We start from the raw sequence: 23,807 nt of genomic DNA, 5'->3' as shown, positions 1-23,807 counted from the left end.
GTAGAGACAACAGAATGATTATTACACTGAACTGTCCAGAATCAATGATAGTTCTATAATATCCTCCATACCTTCATCCATCTGAATGATAGTTCTATAATATCCTCCATACCTTCATCCATCTGAATGATAGTTCTATAATATCCTCCATACCTTCATCCATCTGAATGATAGTTGTATAATATCCTCCATACCTTCATCCATCTGAATGATAGTTGTATAATATCCTCCATACCTTCATCCATCTGAATGCTAGTTCTATAATATCCTCCATACCTTCATCCATCTGAATGATAGTTGTATAATATCCTCCATACCTTCATCCATCTGAATGATAGTTCTATAATATCCTCCATACCTTCATCCATCTGAATGATAGTTGTATAATATCCTCCATACCTTCATCCATCTGAATGATAGTTCTATAATATCCTCCATACCTTCATCCATCTGAATGATAGTTGTATAATATCCTCCATACCTTCATCCATCTGAATGATAGTTGTATAATATCCTCCATACCTTCATCCATCTGAATGATAGTTCTATAATATCCTCCATACCTTCATCCACCTGAATGATAGTTCTATAATATCCTCCATACCTTCATCCATCTGAATGATAGTTCTATAATATCCTCCATACCTTCATCCATCTGAATGATAGTTGTATAATATCCTCCATACCTTCATCCATCTGAATGATAGTTCTATAATATCCTCCATACCTTCATCCATCTGAATGATAGTTCTATAATATCCTCCATACCTTCATCCACCTGAATGATAGTTCTATAATATCCTCCATACCTTCATCCATCTGAATGATAGTTCTATAATATCCTTCATACCTTCATCCATCTGAATGATAGTTGTATAATATCCTCCATACCTTCATCCATCTGAATGCTAGTTCTATAATATCCTCCATACCTTCATCCATCTGAATGATAGTTCTATAATATCCTCCATACCTTCATCCATCTGAATGCTAGTTCTATAATATCCTCCATACCTTCATCCATCTGAATGCTAGTTCTATAATATCCTCCATACCTTCATCCATCTGAATGATAGTTCTATAATATCCTCCATACCTTCATCCATCTGAATGCTAGTTCTATAATATCCTCCATACCTTCATACATCTGAATGCTAGTTCTATAATATCCTCCATACCTTCATCCATCTGAATGATAGTTGTATAATATCCTCCATACCTTCATCCATCTGAATGATAGTTCTATAATATCCTCCATACCTTCATCCATCTGAATGATAGTTGTATAATATCCTCCATACCTTCATCCATCTGAATGATAGTTCTATAATATCCTCCATACCTTCATCCATCTGAATGATAGTTCTATAATATCCTCCATACCTTCATCCATCTGAATGATAGTTGTATAATATACTCCATACCCTCATCCATCTGAATGATAGTTGTATAATATCCTCCATACCTTCATCCATCTGAATGCTAGTTCTATAATATACTCCATACCTTCATCCATCTGAATGATAGTTGTATAATATACTCCATACCTTCATCCATCTGAATGCTAGTTCTATAATATCCTCCATACCTTCATCCATCTGAATGATAGTTGTATAATATACTCCATACCTTCATCCATCTGAATGATAGTTGTATAATATACTCCATACCTTCATCCATCTGAATGCTAGTTGTATAATATACTCCATACCTTCATCCATCTGAATGCTAGTTGTATAATATACTCCATACCTTCATCCATCTGAATGCTAGTTGTATAATATACTCCATACCTTCATCCATCTGAATGATAGTTGTATAATATACTCCATACCTTCATCCATCTGAATGATAGTTGTATAATATACTCCATACCTTCATCCATCTGAATGATAGTTCTATAATATCCTCCATACCTTCATCCACCTGAATGATAGTTCTATAATATCCTCCATACCTTCATCCATCTGAATGATAGTTCTATAATATCCTCCATACCTTCATCCATCTGAATGATAGTTCTATAATATCCTCCATACCTTCATCCATCTGAATGCTAGTTCTATAATATCCTCCATACCTTCATCCATCTGAATGCTAGTTCTATAATATCCTCCATACCTTCATCCATCTGAATGATAGTTCTAAAATATCCTCCATACCTTCATCCATCTGAATGATAGTTGTATAATATCCTCCATACTTTCATCCATCTGAATGATAGTTCTATAATATCCTCCATACCTTCATCCACCTGAATGATAGTTCTATAATATCCTCCATACCTTCATCCACCTGAATGATAGTTCTATAATATCCTTCATACCTTCATCCATCTGAATGATAGTTGTATAATATCCTCCATACCTTCATCCATCTGAATGCTAGTTCTATAATATCCTCCATACCTTCATCCATCTGAATGATAGTTCTATAATATCCTCCATACCTTCATCCATCTGAATGCTAGTTCTATAATATCCTCCATACCTTCATCCATCTGAATGCTAGTTCTATAATATCCTCCATACCTTCATCCATCTGAATGATAGTTCTATAATATCCTCCATACCTTCATCCACCTGAATGATAGTTCTATAATATCCTCCATATCTTCATCCATCTGAATGATGGTTCTATAATATCCTTCATACCTTCATCCATCTGAATGCTAGTTCTATAATATCCTCCATACCTTCATCCATCTGAATGATAGTTCTATAATATCCTCCATATCTTCATCCATCTGAATGATAGTTCTATAATATCCTCCATACCTTCATCCATCTGAATGATAGTTCTATAATATCCTCCATACCTTCATCCACCTGAATGATAGTTCTATAATATCCTCCATACCTTCATCCATCTGAATGATAGTTCTATAATATCCTCCATACCTTCATCCATCTGAATGATAGTTGTATAATATCCTCCATACCTTCATCCATGCCGTTGAGCAGCTCATTGAGGTCATCTGTCTTGTAGTCGTCCTGATGTTCCTTCCAGGTCTCTCCGTTCTCACTCCTCAGCATGATCAGCTCTCTCTCCTTCCCCCTCATTGAACCAAAATGGGGGATCTCCACGATCACAGGGCTGTCGGGGAAACCACAGGGCTTTCTCAGTGGTTACAAAGAAACCACAACACTATAGCCCCAATATGGCCGCCCCTCCCGAGCCGACTGGGATGACAGAGGAGAGGTGAAGTTGCTGTTGGTATGACGCCACATGACTGATATAGTCATCCCTCAAGATGGAGGGAGCAGACCTAATAGACCTGGAAGGCTTTCATGGTAGCATTGGTAATGGAATGGGCACAGCTGTCAACATGCTGGCTTTATTACAACAGACATGACGCATGGAGCAGCCAGACCAGACGGACGCTGACGAGAAGCTGCAATATGTGGAGGGGGAAGGCACAGAGGCCCAGTCTGAGGACAGGAAGACAACCAGGGATGGAGGGGGAAGGCAGAGAGGCCCAGTCTGAGAACAGGAAGACAACCAGGGATGGAGGGGGAAGGCAGAGAGGCCCAGTCTGAGAACAGGAAGACAACCAGGGATGGAGGGGGAAGACAGAGAGGCCCAGTCCGAGAACAGGAAGACAACCAGGGATGGAGGGGGAAGGCAGAGAGGCCCAGTCTGAGAACAGGAAGACAACCAGGGATGGAGGGGGAAGGCAGAGAGGCCCAGTCCGAGAACAGGAAGACAACCAGGGATGGAGGGGGAAGGCAGAGAGGCCCAGTCCGAGAACAGGAAGACAACCAGTGATGGAGGGGGAAGGCAGAGAGGCCCAGTCTGAGAACAGGAAGACAACCAGGGATGGAGGGGGAAGGCAGAGAGGCCCAGTCCGAGGACAGGAAGACAACCAGGGATGGAGGGGGAAGGCAGAGAGGCCCAGTCCGAGAACAGGAAGACAACCAGGGATGGAGGGGGAAGGCAGAGAGGCCCAGTCTGAGAACAGGAAGACAACCAGGGATGGAGGGGGAAGGCAGAGAGGCCCAGTCCGAGAACAGGAAGACAACCAGGGATGGAGGGGGAAGGCAGAGAGGCCCAGTCCGAGGACAGGAAGACAACCAGGGATGGAGGGGGAAGGCAGAGAGGCCCAGTCTGAGAACAGGAAGACAACCAGGGATGGAGGGGGAAGGCAGAGAGGCCCAGTCTGAGAACAGGAAGACAACCAGGGATGGAGGGGGAAGGCAGAGAGGCCCAGTCTGAGAACAGGAAGACAACCAGGGATGGAGGGGGAAGGCAGAGAGGCCCAGTCTGAGGACAGGAAGACAACCAGGGATGGAGGGGGAAGGCAGAGAGGCCCAGTCCGAGAACAGGAAGACAACCAGGGATGGAGGGGGAAGGCAGAGAGGCCCAGTCTGAGGACAGGAAGACAACCAGGGATGGAGGGGGAAGGCAGAGAGGCCCAGTCTGAGAACAGGAAGACAACCAGGGATGGAGGGGGAAGGCAGAGAGGCCCAGTCTGAGAACAGGAAGACAACCAGGGATGGAGGGGGAAGGCAGAGAGGCCCAGTCCGAGAACAGGAAGACAACCAGGGATGGAGGGGGAAGGCAGAGAGGCCCAGTCCGAGGACAGGAAGACAACCAGGGATGGAGGGGGAAGGCAGAGAGGCCCAGTCCGAGAACAGGAAGACAACCAGGGATGGAGGGGGAAGGCAGAGAGGCCCAGTCCGAGAACAGGAAGACAACCAGGGATGGAGGGGGAAGGCAGAGAGGCCCAGTCCGAGAACAGGAAGACAACCAGGGATGGAGGGGGAAGGCAGAGAGGCCCAGTCTGAGAACAGGAAGACAACCAGGGATGGAGGGGGAAGGCAGAGAGGCCCAGTCCGAGAACAGGAAGACAACCAGGGATGGAGGGGGAAGGCAGAGAGGCCCAGTCCGAGGACAGGAAGACAACCAGGGATGGAGGGGGAAGGCAGAGAGGCCCAGTCCGAGAACAGGAAGACAACCAGGGATGGAGGGGGAAGGCAGAGAGGCCCAGTCCGAGAACAGGAAGACAACCAGGGATGGAGGGGGAAGGCAGAGAGGCCCAGTCCGAGAACAGGAAGACAACCAGGGATGGAGGGGGAAGGCAGAGAGGTCCAGTCCGAGAACAGGAAGACAACCAGGGATGGAGGGGGAAGGCAGAGAGGCCCAGTCTGAGAACAGGAAGACAACCAGGGATGGAGGGGGAAGGCAGAGAGGCCCAGTCTGAGAACAGGAAGACAACCAGGGATGGAGGGGGAAGGCAGAGAGGCCCAGTCTGAGAACAGGAAGACAACCAGGGATGGAGGGGGAAGGCAGAGAGGCCCAGTCTGAGGACAGGAAGACAACCAGGGATGGAGGGGGAAGGCAGAGAGGCCCAGTCCGAGAACAGGAAGACAACCAGGGACAATTATACACTAAACATAACTCAAGAGGAAGAATTGATATGTAGCCTAATTTCGTATTTTATCTAGCAAATTGAAAACGTGTAATAAGATGTGAGTCCCTCCTTGCAATCTACTCCTCTTCTGGACATTAAAGTGACAGGAGATACTATACCTAGTGAGGGGAGTAGAAACTTAGTAGAGACTGAGGCCATAGATACCCAGCCTTCTCCATTATTCAGATCAAAGTTAGCTCATATTGTTAAGGGAGGTTTCAGGCTAGTAACCAAACTTGGGAAAGGATCAACAGACATGATAGCAGGATACTGGTGTAGCACTGAGTCTCAGGCCCAACAAGCAGGAAGAGCTGAAACAGACAGGAGGGAAAGAGCCCAAGCTTACACCAGCCAACAGCCAACAGCCAACAGCCAACACCTTTCAGTGACACAACGTCCACTGAAAGATTTAACACAGATACGAATGGAGGTGGTTAGAACTCAGAATCACATGGTGGTGATGGAGATGGTCCTAATATTATCTAGCATGGACAGCCTGATGTCTCTCTATGGGATGGTCCTAATATTATCTAGCATGGACAGCCTGATGTCTCTCTATGGGATGGTCCTAATATTATCTAGCATGGACAGCCTGATGTCTCTCTATGGGATGGTCCTAATATTATCTAGCATGGACAGCCTGATGTCTCTCTATGGGATGGTCCTAATATTATCTAGCATGGACAGCCTGATGTCTCTCTATGGGATGGTCCTAATATTATCTAGCATGGACAGCCTGATGTCTCTCTATGGGATGGTCCTAATATTATCTAGCATGGACAGCCTGATGTCTCTCTATGGGATGGTCCTAATATTATCTAGAATGGACAGCCTGATGTCTCTCTATGGGATGGTCCTAATATTATCTAGCATGGACAGCCTGATGTCTCTCTATGGGATGGTCCTAATATTATCTAGCATGGACAGCCTGATGTCTCTCTATGGGATGGTCCTAATATTATCTAGCATGGACAGCCTGATGTCTCTCTATGGGATGGTCCTAATATTATCTAGCATGGACAGCCTGATGTCTCTCTATGGGATGGTCCTAATATTATCTAGCATGGACAGCCTGATGTCGCTCCATGGGATGGTCCTAATATTATCTAGCATGGACAGCCTGATGTCTCTCTATGGGATGGTCCTAATATTATCTAGCATGGACAGCCTGATGTCGCTCCATGGGATGGTCCTAATATTATCTAGCATGGACAGCCTGATGTCTCTCTATGGGATGGTCCTAATATTATCTAGCATGGACAGCCTGATGTCTCTCTATGGGATGGTCCTAATATTATCTAGCATGGACAGCCTGATGTCTCTCTATGGGATGGTCCTAATATTATCTAGCATGGACAGCCTGATGTCGCTCCATGGGATGGTCCTAATATTATCTAGCATGGACAGCCTGATGTCTCTCTATGGGATGGTCCTAATATTATCTAGCATGGACAGCCTGATGTCTCTCTATGGGATGGTCCTAATATTATCTAGCATGGACAGCCTGATGTCTCTCTATGGGATGGTCCTAATATTATCTAGCATGGACAGCCTGATGTCTCTCTATGGGATGGTCCTAATATTATCTAGCATGGACAGCCTGATGTCTCTCTATGGGATGGTCCTAATATTATCTAGCATGGACAGCCTGATGTCTCTCTATGGGATGGTCCTAATATTATCTAGCATGGACAGCCTGATGTCTCTCTATGGGATGGTCCTAATATTATCTAGCATGGACAGCCTGATGTCTCTCTATGGGATGGTCCTAATATTATCTAGCATGGACAGCCTGATGTCTCTCCATGGGATGGTCCTAATATTATCTAGCATGGACAGCCTGATGTCTCTCTATGGGATGGTCCTAATATTATCTAGCATGGACAGCCTGATGTCTCTCTATGGGATGGTCCTAATATTATCTAGCATGGACAGCCTGATGTCGCTCCATGGGATGGTCCTAATATTATCTAGCATGGACAGCCTGATGTCTCTCTATGGGATGGTCCTAATATTATCTAGCATGGACAGCCTGATGTCTCTCTATGGGATGGTCCTAATATTATCTAGCATGGACAGCCTGATGTCGCTCCATGGGATGGTCCTAATATTATCTAGCATGGACAGCCTGATGTCTCTCTATGGGATGGTCCTAATATTATCTAGCATGGACAGCCTGATGTCTCTCTATGGGATGGTCCTAATATTATCTAGCATGGACAGCCTGATGTCTCTCTATGGGATGGTCCTAATATTATCTAGCATGGACAGCCTGATGTCTCTCTATGGGATGGTCCTAATATTATCTAGCATGGACAGCCTGATGTCTCTCTATGGGATGGTCCTAATATTATCTAGCATGGACAGCCTGATGTCTCTCTATGGGATGGTCCTAATATTATCTAGCATGGACAGCCTGATGTCTCTCTATGGGATGGTCCTAATATTATCTAGCATGGACAGCCTGATGTCTCTCTATGGGATGGTCCTAATATTATCTAGCATGGACAGCCTGATGTCTCTCTATGGGATGGTCCTAATATTATCTAGCATGGACAGCCTGATGTCTCTCTATGGGATGGTCCTAATATTATCTAGCATGGACAGCCTGATGTCTCTCTATGGGATGGTCCTAATATTATCTAGTATGGACAGCCTGATGTCTCTCTATGGGATGGTCCTAATATTATCTAGCATGGACAGCCTGATGTCTCTCTATGGGATGGTCCTAATATTATCTAGCATGGACAGCCTGATGTCTCTCTATGGGATGGTCCTAATATTATCTAGCATGGACAGCCTGATGTCTCTCTATGGCAGTGGTTCCCAAACTGTGGGGCGTGCCCCCCCCCCAAAAATAAATAAAATATATATATATATATACTACCGGTCAAAAGTTTGGGGTCACTTAGAAATGTCCTTATTTTCGAAAGAAAAGCAAATTTTTTGTCCATTAAAATAGGCAGAGTTGCAAAGAAAAAGCCATATCTCAGACTGGCCAATAAAAATAAAAAATTAAGATGGGCAATCTGAGATGTGGCTTTTTCTTTGCAACTGTGCCTAGAAGGTCAGCATCCCAGAGTCACCTCTTCACTGTTGACATTGAGACTGGTGTTTTGCGGATACTATTTAATGAAGCTGCCAGTTGAGGACCTGTGAGGCGTCTGTTTCTCAAACTAGACACTCTAATGTATTTGTCCTCTTGCTCAGTTGTGCACCGGGGCCTCCCACTCCTCTTTCTATTCTGGTTAGAGCCAGTTTACGCTGTTCTGTGAAGGGAGTAGTACACAGCGTTGTACGAGATCTTCTGTTTCTTGGCAATTTCTCGCATGGAATAGCCTTCATTTCTCAGAACAAGAATAGACTGACAAGTTTCAGAAGAAAGTTATTTGTTTCTGGCCATTTTGAGCCTGTAATCGAACCTGACGCTCCAGATACTCAACTAGTCTCAAGAAGGCCAGTTTTATTGCTTCTTTAATCAGCACAACAGTTTTCAACTGTGCTAACATCATTCAAATCAAATCAAATCAAATTTTATTGGCCACATGCGCCGAATACAACAGGTGCAGACATTACAGTGAAATGCTTAATTACAGCCCTTAACCAACAGTGCATTTATTTTTAATTAAAAAAAAGTAAGTAGAATAAAACAACAAAAAAGTTATAAATAACAGTAGGGAGGCTATATATACAGGGGGGTACCGGTGCAGAGTCAATGTGCGGGGGCAGCTGTAGAATTTTTTGCAAAGCTGTCATCAAGGCAAAGGGTGGCTACTTTGAAGAATCTCAAACATAAAATATATTTTGATTTGTTTAACACTTTTTTGGTTACTACATGATTCCATATGTGTTATTTCATAGTTTTGATGTCTTCACTATTATTCTACAATGTAGAAAATAGTAAAAATAAAGAAAAACCCTTGAATGAGTAGGTGTGTCCAAACTTTTGACTGGTACTGTATATATATACAATTTTTTAGGAACTCAGTCCGGCTTTTAAACGTACTCTTGTTGTAATAGTAGAATGCACAAGATGCCATTTCTATATTGGGTCTTTGCATCATCAGTTCCTCTTGTCATGTTAGTCATTACAGACCTTAGAGAGATATTTATAACTGGTCAGAAACGTCCAGATCAACTAGCCCATGTCAGCTAACATTCTTTCACGTAGGTGTTTTAGCCCATAGACATTGTTGTAATTTTTTATCACTCTAATATCACATGAATACACTTTAGACATGGCAAAACTGCAGGAATTAAGCTTAAACCTGCAAACTTCTCTCCACCAACCAGAGGGGGGGGGAACAGTTTGTGTCATGAACAGTGCTTGTGCCCATAGAAATAAAAGTGGCCCAATGCTGGAAGGGGGGCCATGCGCACAGGGGGCACAGGGGGGGGCTTGGGATGTTCCCCAACGCTGGAAGGGGGGCCATGCGCACAGGGGGGGCTCGGGATGTTCCCCAATGCTGGAAGGGGGGCCACGCGCACAGGGGGGAGGCTCGGGATGTTCCCCAACGCTGGAAGGGGGGCCCTGAGTGAAAAAGTTTGGGAACCCTTGCTCTATGGGATGGTCCTAATATTATCTAGCATGGACAGCCTGATGTCTCTCTATGGGATGGTCCTAATATTATCTAGCATGGACAGCCTGATGTCTCTCTATGGGATGGTCCTAATATTATCTAGCATGGACAGCCTGATGTCTCTCTATGGGATGGTCCTAATATTATCTAGCATGGACAGCCTGATGTCTCTCTATGGGATGGTCCTAATATTATCTAGCATGGACAGCCTGATGTCTCTCTATGGGATGGTTCTAATATTATCTAGCATGGACAGCCTGATGTCTCTCTATGGGATGGTCCTAATATTATCTAGCATGGACAGCCTGATGTCTCTCTATGGGATGGTCCTAATATTATCTAGCATGGACAGCCTGATGTCTCTCTATGGGATGGTCCTAATATTATCTAGCATGGACAGCCTGATGTCTCTCTATGGGATGGTCCTAATATTATCTAGCATGGACAGCCTGATGTCTCTCTATGGGATGGTCCTAATATTATCTAGCATGGACAGCCTGATGTCTCTCTATGGGATGGTCCTAATATTATCTAGCATGGACAGCCTGATGTCTCTCTATGGGATGGTCCTAATATTATCTAGCATGGACAGCCTGATGTCTCTCTATGGGATGGTCCTAATATTATCTAGCATGGACAGCCTGATGTCTCTCTATGGGATGGTCCTAATATTATCTAGCATGGACAGCCTGATGTCTCTCTATGGGATGGTCCTAATATTATCTAGCATGGACAGCCTGATGTCTCTCTATGGGATGGTCCTAATATTATCTAGCATGGACAGCCTGATGTCTCTCTATGGGATGGTCCTAATATTATCTAGCATGGACAGCCTGATGTCTCTCTATGGGATGGTCCTAATATTATCTAGCATGGACAGCCTGATGTCTCTCTATGGGATGGTCCTAATATTATCTAGCATGGACAGCCTGATGTATCTCTATGGGATGGTCCTCCTACCCAATAAACTTAGTTCCTGGTGGCCCCAGCTGCAGGACTCGGCTAACCAACATCTCTCCATCGTCTAGACATGGGAGCTTTCTAGGAAGGTGCAGTTTACTGAGTCACATCCAAGCAGCATTAAGAGACACAGAAGATGATATGAGCAACAAACTGGCATTCCTACAGAACAGCACATGAACAAATGGCCATCTGACCACCATCTGACCACACCTAAAGTGTTCTGGGATGCTGCCTCTAAAATCATTAGCATCACTGTGTGGAGGCGTGTTCTGTGATGCTGTCTCTAGGACAGCATTAGCATCACTGTGTGGAGGCTTGTTCTGTGATGCTGCCTCTAAGACATCATTAGCATCACTATGTGGAGGCTTGTTCTGTGATGCTGCCTCTAGGACATCATTAGCATCACTGTGTGGAGGCTTGTTCTGTGATGCTGTCTCTAGGACATCATTAGCATCACTGTGTGGAGGCTTGTTCTGTGATGTTGCCTCTAGGACATCATTAGCATCACTGTGTGGAGGCTTGTTCTGTGATGCTGCCTCTAAGACATCATTAGCATCACTGTGTGGAGGCTTGTTCTGTGATGCTGTCTCTAGGACAGCATTAGCATCACTGTGTGGAGGCGTGTTCTGTGATGCTGTCTCTGACAGCATTAGCATCACTGTGTGGAGGCTTGTTCTGTGATGCTGCCTCTAAGACATCATTAGCATCACTGTGTGGAGGCTTGTTCTGTGATGCTGCCTCTAGGACATCATTAGCATCACTGTGTGGAGGCTTGTTCTGTGATGCTGTCTCTAGGACATCATTAGCATCACTGTGTGGAGGCTTGTTCTGTGATGCTGTCTCTGACATCATTAGCATCACTGTGTGGAGGCTTGTTCTGTGATGCTGTCTCTAGGACATCATTAGCATCACTGTGTGGAGGCTTGTTCTGTGATGCTGCCTCTAGGACATCATTAGCATCACTGTGTGGAGGCTTGTTCTGTGATGCTGCCTCTAGGACATCATTAGCATCACTGTGTGGAGGCGTGTTCTGTGATGCTGTCTCTAGGACATCATTAGCATCACTGTGTGGAGGCTTGTTCCGTGATGCTGCCTCTAAGACATCATTAGCATCACTGTGTGGAGGCTTGTTCTGTGATTCTGCCTCTGACATCATTAGCATCACTGTGTGGAGGCTTGTTCTGTGATGCTGCCTCTGACATCATTAGCATCACTGTGTGGAGGCTTGTTCTGTGATGCTGCCTCTAGGACAGCATCAGCATCACTGTGTGGATGCTTGTTCTGTGATGCTGCCTCTAGGACATCATTAGCATCACTGTGTGGAGGCTTGTTCTGTGATGCTGCCTCTGACATCATTAGCATCACTGTGTGGAGGCTTGTTCTGTGATGCTGCCTCTAGGACAGCATCAGCATCACTGTGTGGATGCTTGTTCTGTGATGCTGCCTCTAGGACATCATTAGCATCACTGTGTGGAGGCTTGTTCTGTGATGCTGCCTCTAGGACAGCATCAGCATCACTGTGTGGATGCTTGTTCTGTGATGCTGCCTCTAGGACATCATTAGCATCACTGTGTGGAGGCTTGTTCTGTGATGCTGCCTCTGACATCATTAGCATCACTGTGTGGAGGCTTGTTCTGTGATGCTGCCTCTAGGACAGCATCAGCATCACTGTGTGGATGCTTGTTCTGTGATGCTGCCTCTAGGACATCATTAGCATCACTGTGTGGAGGCTTGTTCTGTGATGCTGCCTCTAGGACATCATTAGCATCACTGTGTGGAGGCGTGTTCTGTGATGCTGTCTCTAGGACATCATTAGCATCACTGTGTGGAGGCTTGTTCCGTGATGCTGCCTCTAAGACATCATTAGCATCACTGTGTGGAGGCTTGTTCTGTGATTCTGCCTCTGACATCATTAGCATCACTGTGTGGAGGCTTGTTCTGTGATGCTGCCTCTGACATCATTAGCATCACTGTGTGGAGGCTTGTTCTGTGATGCTGCCTCTAGGACAGCATCAGCATCACTGTGTGGATGCTTGTTCTGTGATGCTGCCTCTAGGACATCATTAGCATCACTGTGTGGAGGCTTGTTCTGTGATGCTGCCTCTAGGACATCATTAGCATCACTGTGTGGAGGCTTGTTCTGTGATGCTGCCTCTAGGACAGCATCAGCATCACTGTGTGGATGCTTGTTCTGTGATGCTGCCTCTAGGACATCATTAGCATCACTGTGTGGAGGCTTGTTCTGTGATGCTGCCTCTAGGACATCATTAGCATCACTGTGTGGAGGCGTGTTCTGTGATGCTGTCTCTAGGACATCATTAGCATCACTGTGTGGAGGCTTGTTCTGTGATGCTGCCTCTAGGACATCATCAGCATCACTGTGTGGATGCTTGTTCTGTGATGCTGCCTCTAGGACAGCATCAGCATCACTGTTTGGAGGCTGCACTCTTTAGTTTGGTCTTTAAACAGTCTCTTTCTATGACAATCCAACATATGGTAGAAGTGTTCAACTATGGAGAGTAGTGCTATCTGCAGGATGCTATGTGATAAAGTAGCAGACTGACCTACAATCCTTTAGTGGTGCTGGGGTCTACTGGGGGTCTGTGTTGGCATTGGAACAAAGGTGGGCAAGCTCCTCTATCTAAACACCGAAACACCTCTACCACACTAAACAACTCAACACCAAACACTACAAGAACAGATGGTTTCCATGGAGATGAGGAAAGAAGCTTCAAAACTAACAAACAGGTAAATAAACAATGTAAAGGCCTACCCCAGGAACTGAGCTCCAGCAGGCCCCACCTCCACCAGCCTGCTGGCCAATCCCTCTCCATCCACCATCGGTGGGGGAGTGGCCAGCTTGTGCCTCTTCACCAGGCGGCAGGTAATGCGTGTCGGAGCCGTGCACTTCCTGGGCGGGATGATAATGCGCATCCCGTTATGACGACTTCCCCGCATGGAGCCGCCGCGCGCGTCCACCATGAAACTAACCAGGAACCTATAGGAGGGAGGGAGGGAGGGAGGGAGGGAGGGAGGGAGGGAGGGAGGGAGGGAGGGAGGGAGAAGGACACTGACTGGTCAGTAGGAGAACATACAGAGGTTTCAGCCTCAGAGATCAGTGAAGACACTTCCCATGCTGTGCTAATCAAAACCAACAAACTCACAAACACACAGAAGAGGGTGAGAGAGAAAGAGAGAGAAGATGGTGTTTTAGAGTTTTACCACCCTGCTAGTTAGTCCATTTACTACAACAACACATTGGTGGATGTTAGATTATGGCTGATAGTACATCTTTATTCACTCCGCTAGTTAGTCCATTTCCTACAACAACATGGTTGTTAGGTTATGGCTGATAGTACATCTTTATTCACTCCGCTAGTTAGTCCATTTCCTACAACAACATGGTTGTTAGGTTATGGCTGATAGTGCATCTTTATTCACTCCGCTAGTTAGTCCATTTACTGCAACAACATGGTTGTTAGGTTATGGCTGATAGTGTTGAGGATGCCTGCGGCAACTCAGCCAATACAAATGGTATCAATATGAAATGAATGTGGACTGATGTCAGTTTAAGACTAACATGTACAAATCTAGACAATAATCTATTTTGGGCTACTTGTAATAATTGCATTCCTATCTTTCGATGTGTCTTTTTTCTAAGTGGTGAGGTAGATTCAGGTGAGGTAGATTACATATGAAACAAGCACAGCGAGAAACCATGGCAACAGTAACCATGGTAACTGTGGTAACAGAAACTGTGATAACAACAGAGTAACCGTGGTAACAACAGAGAGTAACCAATCATCACCTGGAGTCATACTGAGGTAGAGGAGAGGAAAAGCTGCAGGAGGAGAGGAACAGTGGAGGGAGGAGGAGGAGGAGAGGAACAGTGGAGGGAGGAGGAGGAGGAGAGGAACAGTGGAGGGAGGAGGAGGAGGAGAGGAACAGTGGAGGGAGGAGGAGGAGGAGAGGAACAGTGGAGGGAGGAGGCAGAAAAACCACAGAGTCATCATTATGAGTCATACTAGGGGGTTAAATAAAGACAGAAATAAACTAGTACTATAAACTAGTACTATAAACTAGTACTATAAATGATATAAATGAAGTAGTACTATAAACGAGTACTATAAATAAAGTAGTACTATAAATAAAGTAGTACTATAAATAAACTAGTACTATAAATGAAGTAGTACTATAAACTAGTACTATAAATGAAGTAGTACTATAAATAAACTAGTACTATACATAAACTAGTACTATAAATAAACTAGTACTTTACATAAACTAGTACTATAAACTAGTACTATAAATAAACTAGTACTATAAACTAGTGCTATAAATGAAGTAGTACTATAAATGAACTATAAATAAACTAGTACTATAAACAAACTAGTACTATAAATGAAGTAGTAATATAAATGAAGTAGTACTATAAATAAACTAGTATAATAAATGAAGTAGCACTATAAATAAACTACTACTATTATGATATAGGGAGGATGAAGAAACAGTATTTCAGGAAAGAGGTAGGAAATAAAGGAAATAGAGAGAGAGAGAGAGAGAGAGAGAGAGAGAGAGAGAGAGAGAGAGAGAGAGAGAGAGAGAGAGAGAGAGAGAGGAGAGAGAGAGAGAGAGAGAGAGAGAGAGAGAGAGAGAGAGAGAGAGAGAGAGAGAGAGAGAGAGAGAGAGAGAGAGAGAGAGAGAGAGAGAGAGAGAGAACCTTTATTGGGTCTGGGAACCCACAGTACAATAAACACTCAAACAAACAAAACCATGATTACACATGAATTAAAAACACAACACCAAATCTTCCTCCTCAGTAACTAAACACAGCAGCCTCTGAATACCCCATATGCTCATAAACGGCCCAATGTTGTTAACCATTTTGTAATAGGCAAACTCAACCCTCTGTCTCGCTGCCAACATCCCCTCCAGCATTCCCACCACATCCACAGACCCCTGTCCCCGAACACTGTTCTTTCACGTCTTCCAAATTGTTAATTTAGCTGCCTCTGACACAAAGTTAAGCAAGAGAACTACACCCCTTCGACTGAACCTGTACTTTGGCCCAAATATAAACAGGTGGGAAGAGAAAACCTCTCCCAGAGGTGAGAACCAACTAGTGATCAGGTCAATCATCCCCACCAACCTGGGACACTGTAAAAACAGATGTGCCAGAGTTTCAGACTCAGCACAGAATGGACACCCCTCCCCAACAGTAGGATCCAGGTGTACCAGATGCATGTTGGTGGCTCCATGTATTATCCTCCATTGGAGGTCAGCTGTCCTCTTATCAATAGGCAGTTTATATAAAGACCGCCAACAGCCTTTTGGGGGAGGCACCTGGACCCAAACACACCCGCCCACCTCGTCGATTTGACCCCTTCATGGGAAGAAGAACGAGACACTTTTACACATATTCTGTACATGGCCTTCTTTCCCACCTCCTTGAACTCCCCCAGCTCCGGAGTATTGAAGGAAAGCAGCATCCCCACGTCCTCCTCGAATGCCCCCGCCGCAGCACTAACATTCAGCGCAGGGAACACATAATCCAGACCCTCCGTCCACCGATCAGAATTGGAAGTGTCAGTCACATACTGCCGATGAAGTACTGGCAAGGAATCACAGACCTCAGCTACGACCTTCCTCAGTAGGCGAGATGATCGGATCCCCGCTCTTTCTCCCAGCTCCTCCAACGATCTGCTCCTGCTCCGCATCAGATGACCCAGCTTGGTACACCCCACACCTAACAGGCATGAACGTAGGCTGGCTGAACCCATAGCACGGGACTGGATGGTAGTGTTATAAAAAACAGGCTCTTCAAAAAGCCACATCCCTGGTGGCATGCTGGTCTTATGGGACATGACAAACTCTCCAAGTCTACATAACAGACTCATAGAATGGAGTCAGGCCAGACAAATCACCCCCCTCTAGCTTTAAGAGGAAAATATGCTTGTCTAAGCCCAAACAGCCTTCTCACCTCATCAACGTGTTGGCTGTATCGACCCAGCTAGAACCGTCACTGTACAACAGTCTCTGGGCTGCTTGAAGCCGGAAAGCCATGATCCTAGAGGAAATGTCCACCAGGCCTTGCCCACCCTCGTCCAGTGGCAGGTACAGGGCTGCAACTTTAATCCAATGCTGTCCAGACCAGAAGAAATAGACAAGGGTCCTCTGAAGCTCTTATATCAGACCCTTTGGTGGCTGTAAAATAATTAGTCTGTGCCACAGGGTAGAGGCAGCAAGGTTATTGGCTACCAGCACCCTTCCCCTATAAGACAGCTGGGGTAGCACCCATTTCCACCTAGACAATCTGGCAAACACCTTCTCCACTACACCCTCCCAGTTCTTTTTCTGAAAGACATCGGAGCCTAGAAAAGTCTTTATCCCATCTCTGCCCCACTGAAGCCCCCCTGGTAACCGTGGAGCGGACCCTGTCTGAAGCTGACCTGCCCACAGCGCTTCACTCTTTCCCCAATTAACTCTAGCTGAGGAGGCCCCCTCATACACCTTTAAAGCGTCTGAGAGAACCTTAACATCCTCACCCCCTGTAATATAAACTGTCACGTCATCTGCATACACAGACAGTGCTATCGTGGGACCCTTCATTACACCTGGCACAGAGAAACCAGTAAGCTTCGCTCTTAAAAAACAAAGCATTGGTTCAATTGCCAGACAATATAACTGTCCTGATATTGGGCATCCCTGCCTGGTACCCCTTTGGACGGGGATGGGGCAGCTCAAACCACCCCCACCATACATGAGGCCCCAGCATACAGTAAACTCATTCAAGACAAAAAAAACATCCCCAAACCCAAAGGCTTTCATTGTTTTGAACAGGTACTGGTGGTCCAAACAGACAAAAGCCTTCTCCTGATCCAAAGAAAGCAAACCCAAATTCACATCAGACACTTTACAAATGTCTAAAACATCTCACAGTAAGACTGGTTCTTATGGACCAACAGCCCCAAATATTATTTCAACCTGTTTGAGAGACACTTAGATATAATTGTATATTCTGCACACAGCAGTGCAACAGGTTGACTGTTTGTAAAAGAGCCAAATCCCCCTTTTTTGGCAACAATGAAAGCACAGCACGTTGACAGGATACAGGAAGAGAACCCTCATTAAAAGATTCACACACAACTTCATAACCCCCCCCCCCCCCCAAAAAAAACATAACATCCATCTTGATCAATTTACATTTTAGCAGATGCTCTTATCCAGAGCGACTTACAGTTAGTGAGTGCTTACATTATATTTTTTTATTTTTTCATACTGCCCCCCCCCGTGGGAATCGAACCCACAACCCTGGCGTTGCAAACGCCATGCTCTACCAACATCCCCTGCCGGCCATTCCCTCCCCTACCCTGGGCCAATTGTGCACCGCCCCATGGGTCTCCCGGTCGCGGCCGGCTATGACAGAGGCTGGATTCGAACCAGGATCTCTAGTGGCACAGCTAGCACTGCGATGCAGCGCCTTAGACCACTGCGCCACTCGGGAGACCCTTGACACTCTCTGTTGTAGATACCACAGTCACCCCTAAGCCTGAGGAAAACAACATTGCCACCCCAGCACTGAAATTAGTACCATGACTGAGAACATGCTGCCCCTCCCACCACATACCCCAGTCAACCTCATTAGCCTCATCACTATGTATCTCCTGCAGGAAAACGACATAAGCCTTTTCTGTTTTATTACTTCTAATACCCAAGCCCTCTTATTCCTGTCCCTTCCCCATTACTATTGAGAGAACCTACCCTTAGTACCTCCATATAGAAAAGAGAAAGGAAAAACTGAAGAAACCTTCCCACGTTTCCCACTACCTTTTGTTGCCGTGACAGCAGTAACACATTTCCTCAAGCGGAAACGCTTCTTCACACTCAACTGGTCTAACCCCACCGGCTTCTGTAACACCACAACTGACCTCACAAACTTATCAACATCAAAAAATATGCCAATTTAACAGATTTCCCAAAAGTCTGATCCAGGAAGCCATTTACCTCCTCTAGATTGTAAATTGAGTCATCGCCAGCTGCTATCATATCAACAGGGATATCAGAAATGTCCATATCCTTCTCCTGATCCTCCTCAACTGAAGCCAAAGACCCCTGACTCCCCTCTGCCACATCCCTCTCAACACTCCCCACTTGCACCCCATCACTCGTACCGGGCATCTCCTCCACTACCTGGGAGACTAGCTCCACCTAAACCCCCTCCTGTACCCCATCACTCGTACCGGGCATCTCCTCCCGAGTCTGGGGAAATGGCTCCCCAGATCCGTCCTTACCTCCTACAACAATATTTTTCTGCTGCACATCAGACGCTATGATCCCCTCTGGGTCAAGCTGCAACTCAGGACCCTCAACAGGGACAACTTATTCCTCAGCAACAGGTGCTTGTGGCTGCTCTACCACTGTCGGCCCACCTCTCCCTACATCAGTGGGTCCAGGCGTTACGAGGACCACCCTCGCCTTCTCCCTTTTCGGGCAAGCATGTCGCTTATGGCCAACATCCCCACACTCAAAACACCGTTGACTACCCGTACTAGCATAAGCCATATACAGCCTGTTGTCATACAGTTGAAGTCGGAAGTTTACATACACTTACAGTGAGGGAAAAAAGTATTTGATCCCCTGCTGATTTTGTAAGTTTGCCCACTGACAAAGACATGATCAGTCTATAATTTTAATGGTAGGTTTATTTGAACAGTGAGAGACAGAATAACAACAAAAAAATCCAGAAAAACGCATGTCAAAAATGTTATAAATTGATTTGCATTTTAAGTAGGGAAATAAGTATTTGACCCCTCTGCAAACATGACTTAGTACTTGGTGGCAAAACCCTTGTTGGCAATCACAGAGGTCAGACGTTTTTTGTAGTTGGCCACCAGGTTTGCACACATCTCAGGAGGGATTTTATCCCATTCCTCTTTGCAGATCTTCTCCAAGTCATTAAGGTTTCGAGGCTGACGTTTGGCAACTCGAACCTTCAGCTCCCTCCACAGATTTTCTATGGGATTAAGGTCTGGAGACTGGCTAGGCCACTCCAGGACCTTAATGTGCTTATTCTTGAGCCACTCCTTTGTTGCCTTGGCTGTGTGATTTGGGTCATTGTCATGCTGGAATACCCATCCACGATCAATTTTCAATGCCCTGGCTGAGGGAAGGAGGTTCTCACCCAAGATTTGACGGTACATGGCCCCGTCCATCGTCCCTTTGATGCAGTGAAGTTGTCCTGTCCCCTTAGCAGAAAAACACCCCCAAAGCATAATGTTTCCACCTCCATGTTTGACGGTGGGGATGGTGTTCTTGGGGTCATAGGCAGCATTCCTCCTCCTCCAAACACGGCGAGTTGAGTTGATGCCAAAGAGCTCCATTTTGGTCTCATCTGACCACAACACTTTCACCCAGTTCTCCTCTGAATCATTCAGATGTTCATTGGCAAACTTCAGACGGGCATGTATATATGTGCTTTCTTGAGCAGGGGGACCTTGCGGGCACTGCAGGATTTCAGTCCTTCACGGCGTAGTGTGTTACCAATTGTTTTCTTGGTGACTATGGTCCCAGCTCCCTTGAGATCATTGACAAGATCCTCCCGTGTAGTTCTGGGCTGATTCCTCACTGTTCTCATGATCATTGCAACTCCACGAGGTGAGATCTTGCATGGAGCCCCAGGCCGAGGGATATTGACAGTTCTTTTGTGTTTCTTCCATTTGCGAATAATCGCACCAACTGCTGTCACCTTCTCACCAAGCTGCTTGGCGATGGTCTTGTAGCCCATTCCAGCCTTGTGTAGGTCTATAATCTTGTCCCTGACATCTTTGGAGAGTTCTTTGGTCTTGGCCATGGTGGAGAGTTTGGAATCTGATTGATTGATTGCTTCTGTGGACAGGTGTCTTTTATACAGGTAACAAACTGAGATTAGGAGCACTCCCTTTAAGAGTTTGCTCCTAATCTCAGCTCGTTACCTGTATAAAAGACACCTGGGAGCCAGAAATCTTTCTGATTGAGAGGGGGTCAAATACTTATTTCCCTCATTAAAATGCAAATCAATTTATAACATTTTTGACATGCGTTTTTCTGGATTTTTTTGTTGTTATTCTGTCTCTCACTGTTCAAATAAACCTACCATTAAAATTATAGACTGAATTTCTTATAATTCACTGTATCACAATTCCAGTGGGTCAGAAGTTTACATACACTAAGTTGACTGTGCCCTTAAACAGCTTGGAAAATTCCAGAAAATTATGTCATGCTTTAGAAGCTTCTGATAGGCTAATTGACATCATTTGAGTCAATTGGAGATGTACCTGTGGATCAATTTCAAGGCCTACCTTCATACTCAGTGCCTCTTTGCTTGACAACATGGTAAAATCAAAAGAAATCAGCCAAGACCTCAGAAAGAAAATTCTAGACCTCCACAAGTCTGGTTCATCCTTGGGAGCAATTTCCAAACGCCTGAAGGTACCACGTTCATCTGTACAAACAATAGTACGCAAGTATAAACACCATGGGACCACGCAGCCGTCATACCGCTCAGGAAGGAGACGCGTTCTCCTAGAGATTAACGTACTTTGGTGCGAAATGTGCAAATCAATCCCAGAACAACAGCAAAGGACCCTGTGAAGATGCTGGAGGAAACAGGTACAAAAGTATCTATATTCACAGTAAAACGAGTCCTATATCGACATAACCTGAAAGGCCGCTCAGCAAGGAAGAAGCCACTGCTCCAAAAACGTCATAAAAAAGCCAGACTACGGTTTGCAACTGCACATGGGGACAAAGATCATACTTTTTGGAGAAATGTCCTCTGGTTTGATGAAACAAAAATAGAACTGTTTGGCCATAATGACCATCGTTGCTTGCAAGCCCGAAGAACACCATCCCAACCGTGAAGCACGGGGGTGGCAGCATCATGCTGTGGGGGTGCTTTGCTGCAGGAGGAACTGGTGCACTTCACAAAATAGATGGCATCATGAGGAAGGAAATGTATGTGGATATATTGAAGCAACATCTCAAGACATCAGTCAGGAACTTAAAGCTTGGTCACAAATGGGTCTTCCAAATGGACAATGACCCCAAGCATATTTCCAAAGTTGTGGCAAAATGGCTTAAGGACAACAAAGTAAAGGATTTGGAGTGGCCATCACAAAGCCCTGACCTCAATCCTATAGAAAATTTGTGGGCAGAACTGAAAAACCGTGTGCGAGCAAGGAGGCCTACAAACCTGACTCAGTTACATCAGCTATGTCAGGAGGAATTGGCCAAAATTCACCCAACTTATTGTGGGAAGCTTGTTGAAGGTTACCTGAAACGTTTGACCCAAGTTAAACAATTTAAAGGCAATGCTCCCAAATACTAATTGAGTGTATGTAAACTTCTGACCCACTGGGAATGTGATGAAAGAAATAAAAGCTGAAATAAATCGTTCTCTCTACTATTATTCTGACATTTCACATTCTTAAAATAAAGTGGTGATCCTAACTGACCTAAGACAGGGATTTTTTACTAGGATTAAATGTCAGGAATTGTGAAAAACTGAATTTAAATGTATTTGGCTAAGGTTTATGTAAACTTCCGACTTCAACTGTACTGTACTTAAACGATAACTCCAAAGTCTGCTCCGGTGAGTCCAAAAACATAAACACCTGTTGCCGAAACGACATAACCTGTCTCAGAGCCGGGTGTTTGCAACCCAACGGGACAAACTTAATTGAACTTGCAAACTTACCAAACTGCGATAACTCGCGCTCCAATAGCTCATTGGGAATGAACGGCGGTACATTCGAAATTGTTACCCTTGTTGACTGAGAAAAAAGCGGCGTAACTTTAATAAAACATACCTTTAAGAAGTACGCCATGCTCAACCATCCGATCAACAAGACGCTCTTCTTTAAGAAAAACCACCACAGCCTTAAATATCCTGATCTAGTGTGATATACATGGCGGAGATTCAATCAAGCTAGTCGTCTTGACTTCTTTCATATGTCATTCTCGTTGGCACCAAAAGTTTAAAAAGCGTTGATAGGGGACAGAATGCGGTTGGACCATCATATAATTGGCATATACATTACTCTTACCGTATTTCCACGTGGGCGAGGATATTGGAAATTTAATCAAAGCCTATTGGATGATAACTTGTTTTTAATTAGGACAGAGGAATTTATAACTGATGTTTTCCCGACATAACATAGGTACAGCAAATCCCCTTATTGTATGGGACACTTTTAAATGTGCCTTTAGAGGCCATGCAATTCAGTGCTCATCTCGAAAACAAAAGCAATTTAGGTCAAAAGAGTCCACACTAACAAAGGAAATAGAAGGTCTAAAAGAACAGATAGATGGCAATAAAAACTGGAACATAGAGGCTCAGAATAAATTAGAGGAAAAACTAAAATAAATGGAGGAACTTATTCAAGAAAGATCAAGTGTAATATATAATAAAAAATTAAGCAAACTGGATGGAATATGGGGAAGAATGCACAAAATTATTTTTTTTATCTTCAACATAGAAATGCTACCAAAAATAATTTACTGAAACTGGTTACAAATGACGGAGTCACCCATGATTCACCAAATTATATTTTGAAGGAGGAAACAAAGTACTTTAAGCATATGTTTTCGTTTCAGTCGCCTCCATCTCCTCTAACTGAAGCTAATTGTAGAGATTTTTTTCTATTGATAATGTAAAATTAACAGCCATACAGAAAGACTCATGTGAAGGTGAAATTACAGAGGAGGAACTTCTGGATACAATTAAAGACTTTAAGTCCGGGAAAACTCCAGGGTTGGATGGCATACCAGTCGAGGTATACCAAACCTTTTTTTATATACTCAGAGGACCGTTG

The 23,807-nt window shown here is 44.8% G+C and overlaps 1 protein-coding gene across 1 annotated transcript in view; it reads right to left on the bottom strand.

The window, feature by feature from the left end:
- The window catches only part of LOC311117250 (ankyrin-3-like), a gene marked incomplete at both ends in the record, with an annotated part of 141,938 nt that overhangs the window by 77,594 nt on the left and 40,537 nt on the right, over positions 1–23,807 (bottom strand). Inside the window, 3 exons of the mRNA XM_084192221.1 lie at positions 2,942–3,096; positions 13,730–13,954; positions 14,765–14,797. Coding sequence (XP_084048347.1) covers positions 2,942–3,096; positions 13,730–13,954; positions 14,765–14,797 — 413 coding nt within the window. The remainder of the gene's footprint in view (positions 1–2,941; positions 3,097–13,729; positions 13,955–14,764; positions 14,798–23,807) is intronic.

Source organism: Coregonus lavaretus (genome assembly GCF_964263955.1).
Source record: "Coregonus lavaretus genome assembly, contig: HAP1_SCAFFOLD_657, whole genome shotgun sequence".
NCBI classification, from domain to species: Eukaryota; Metazoa; Chordata; class Actinopteri; order Salmoniformes; family Salmonidae; genus Coregonus; species Coregonus lavaretus.
Note: the sequence above shows the minus strand (reverse complement) of the source record. Positions and strands in the feature narration are given on the sequence as shown.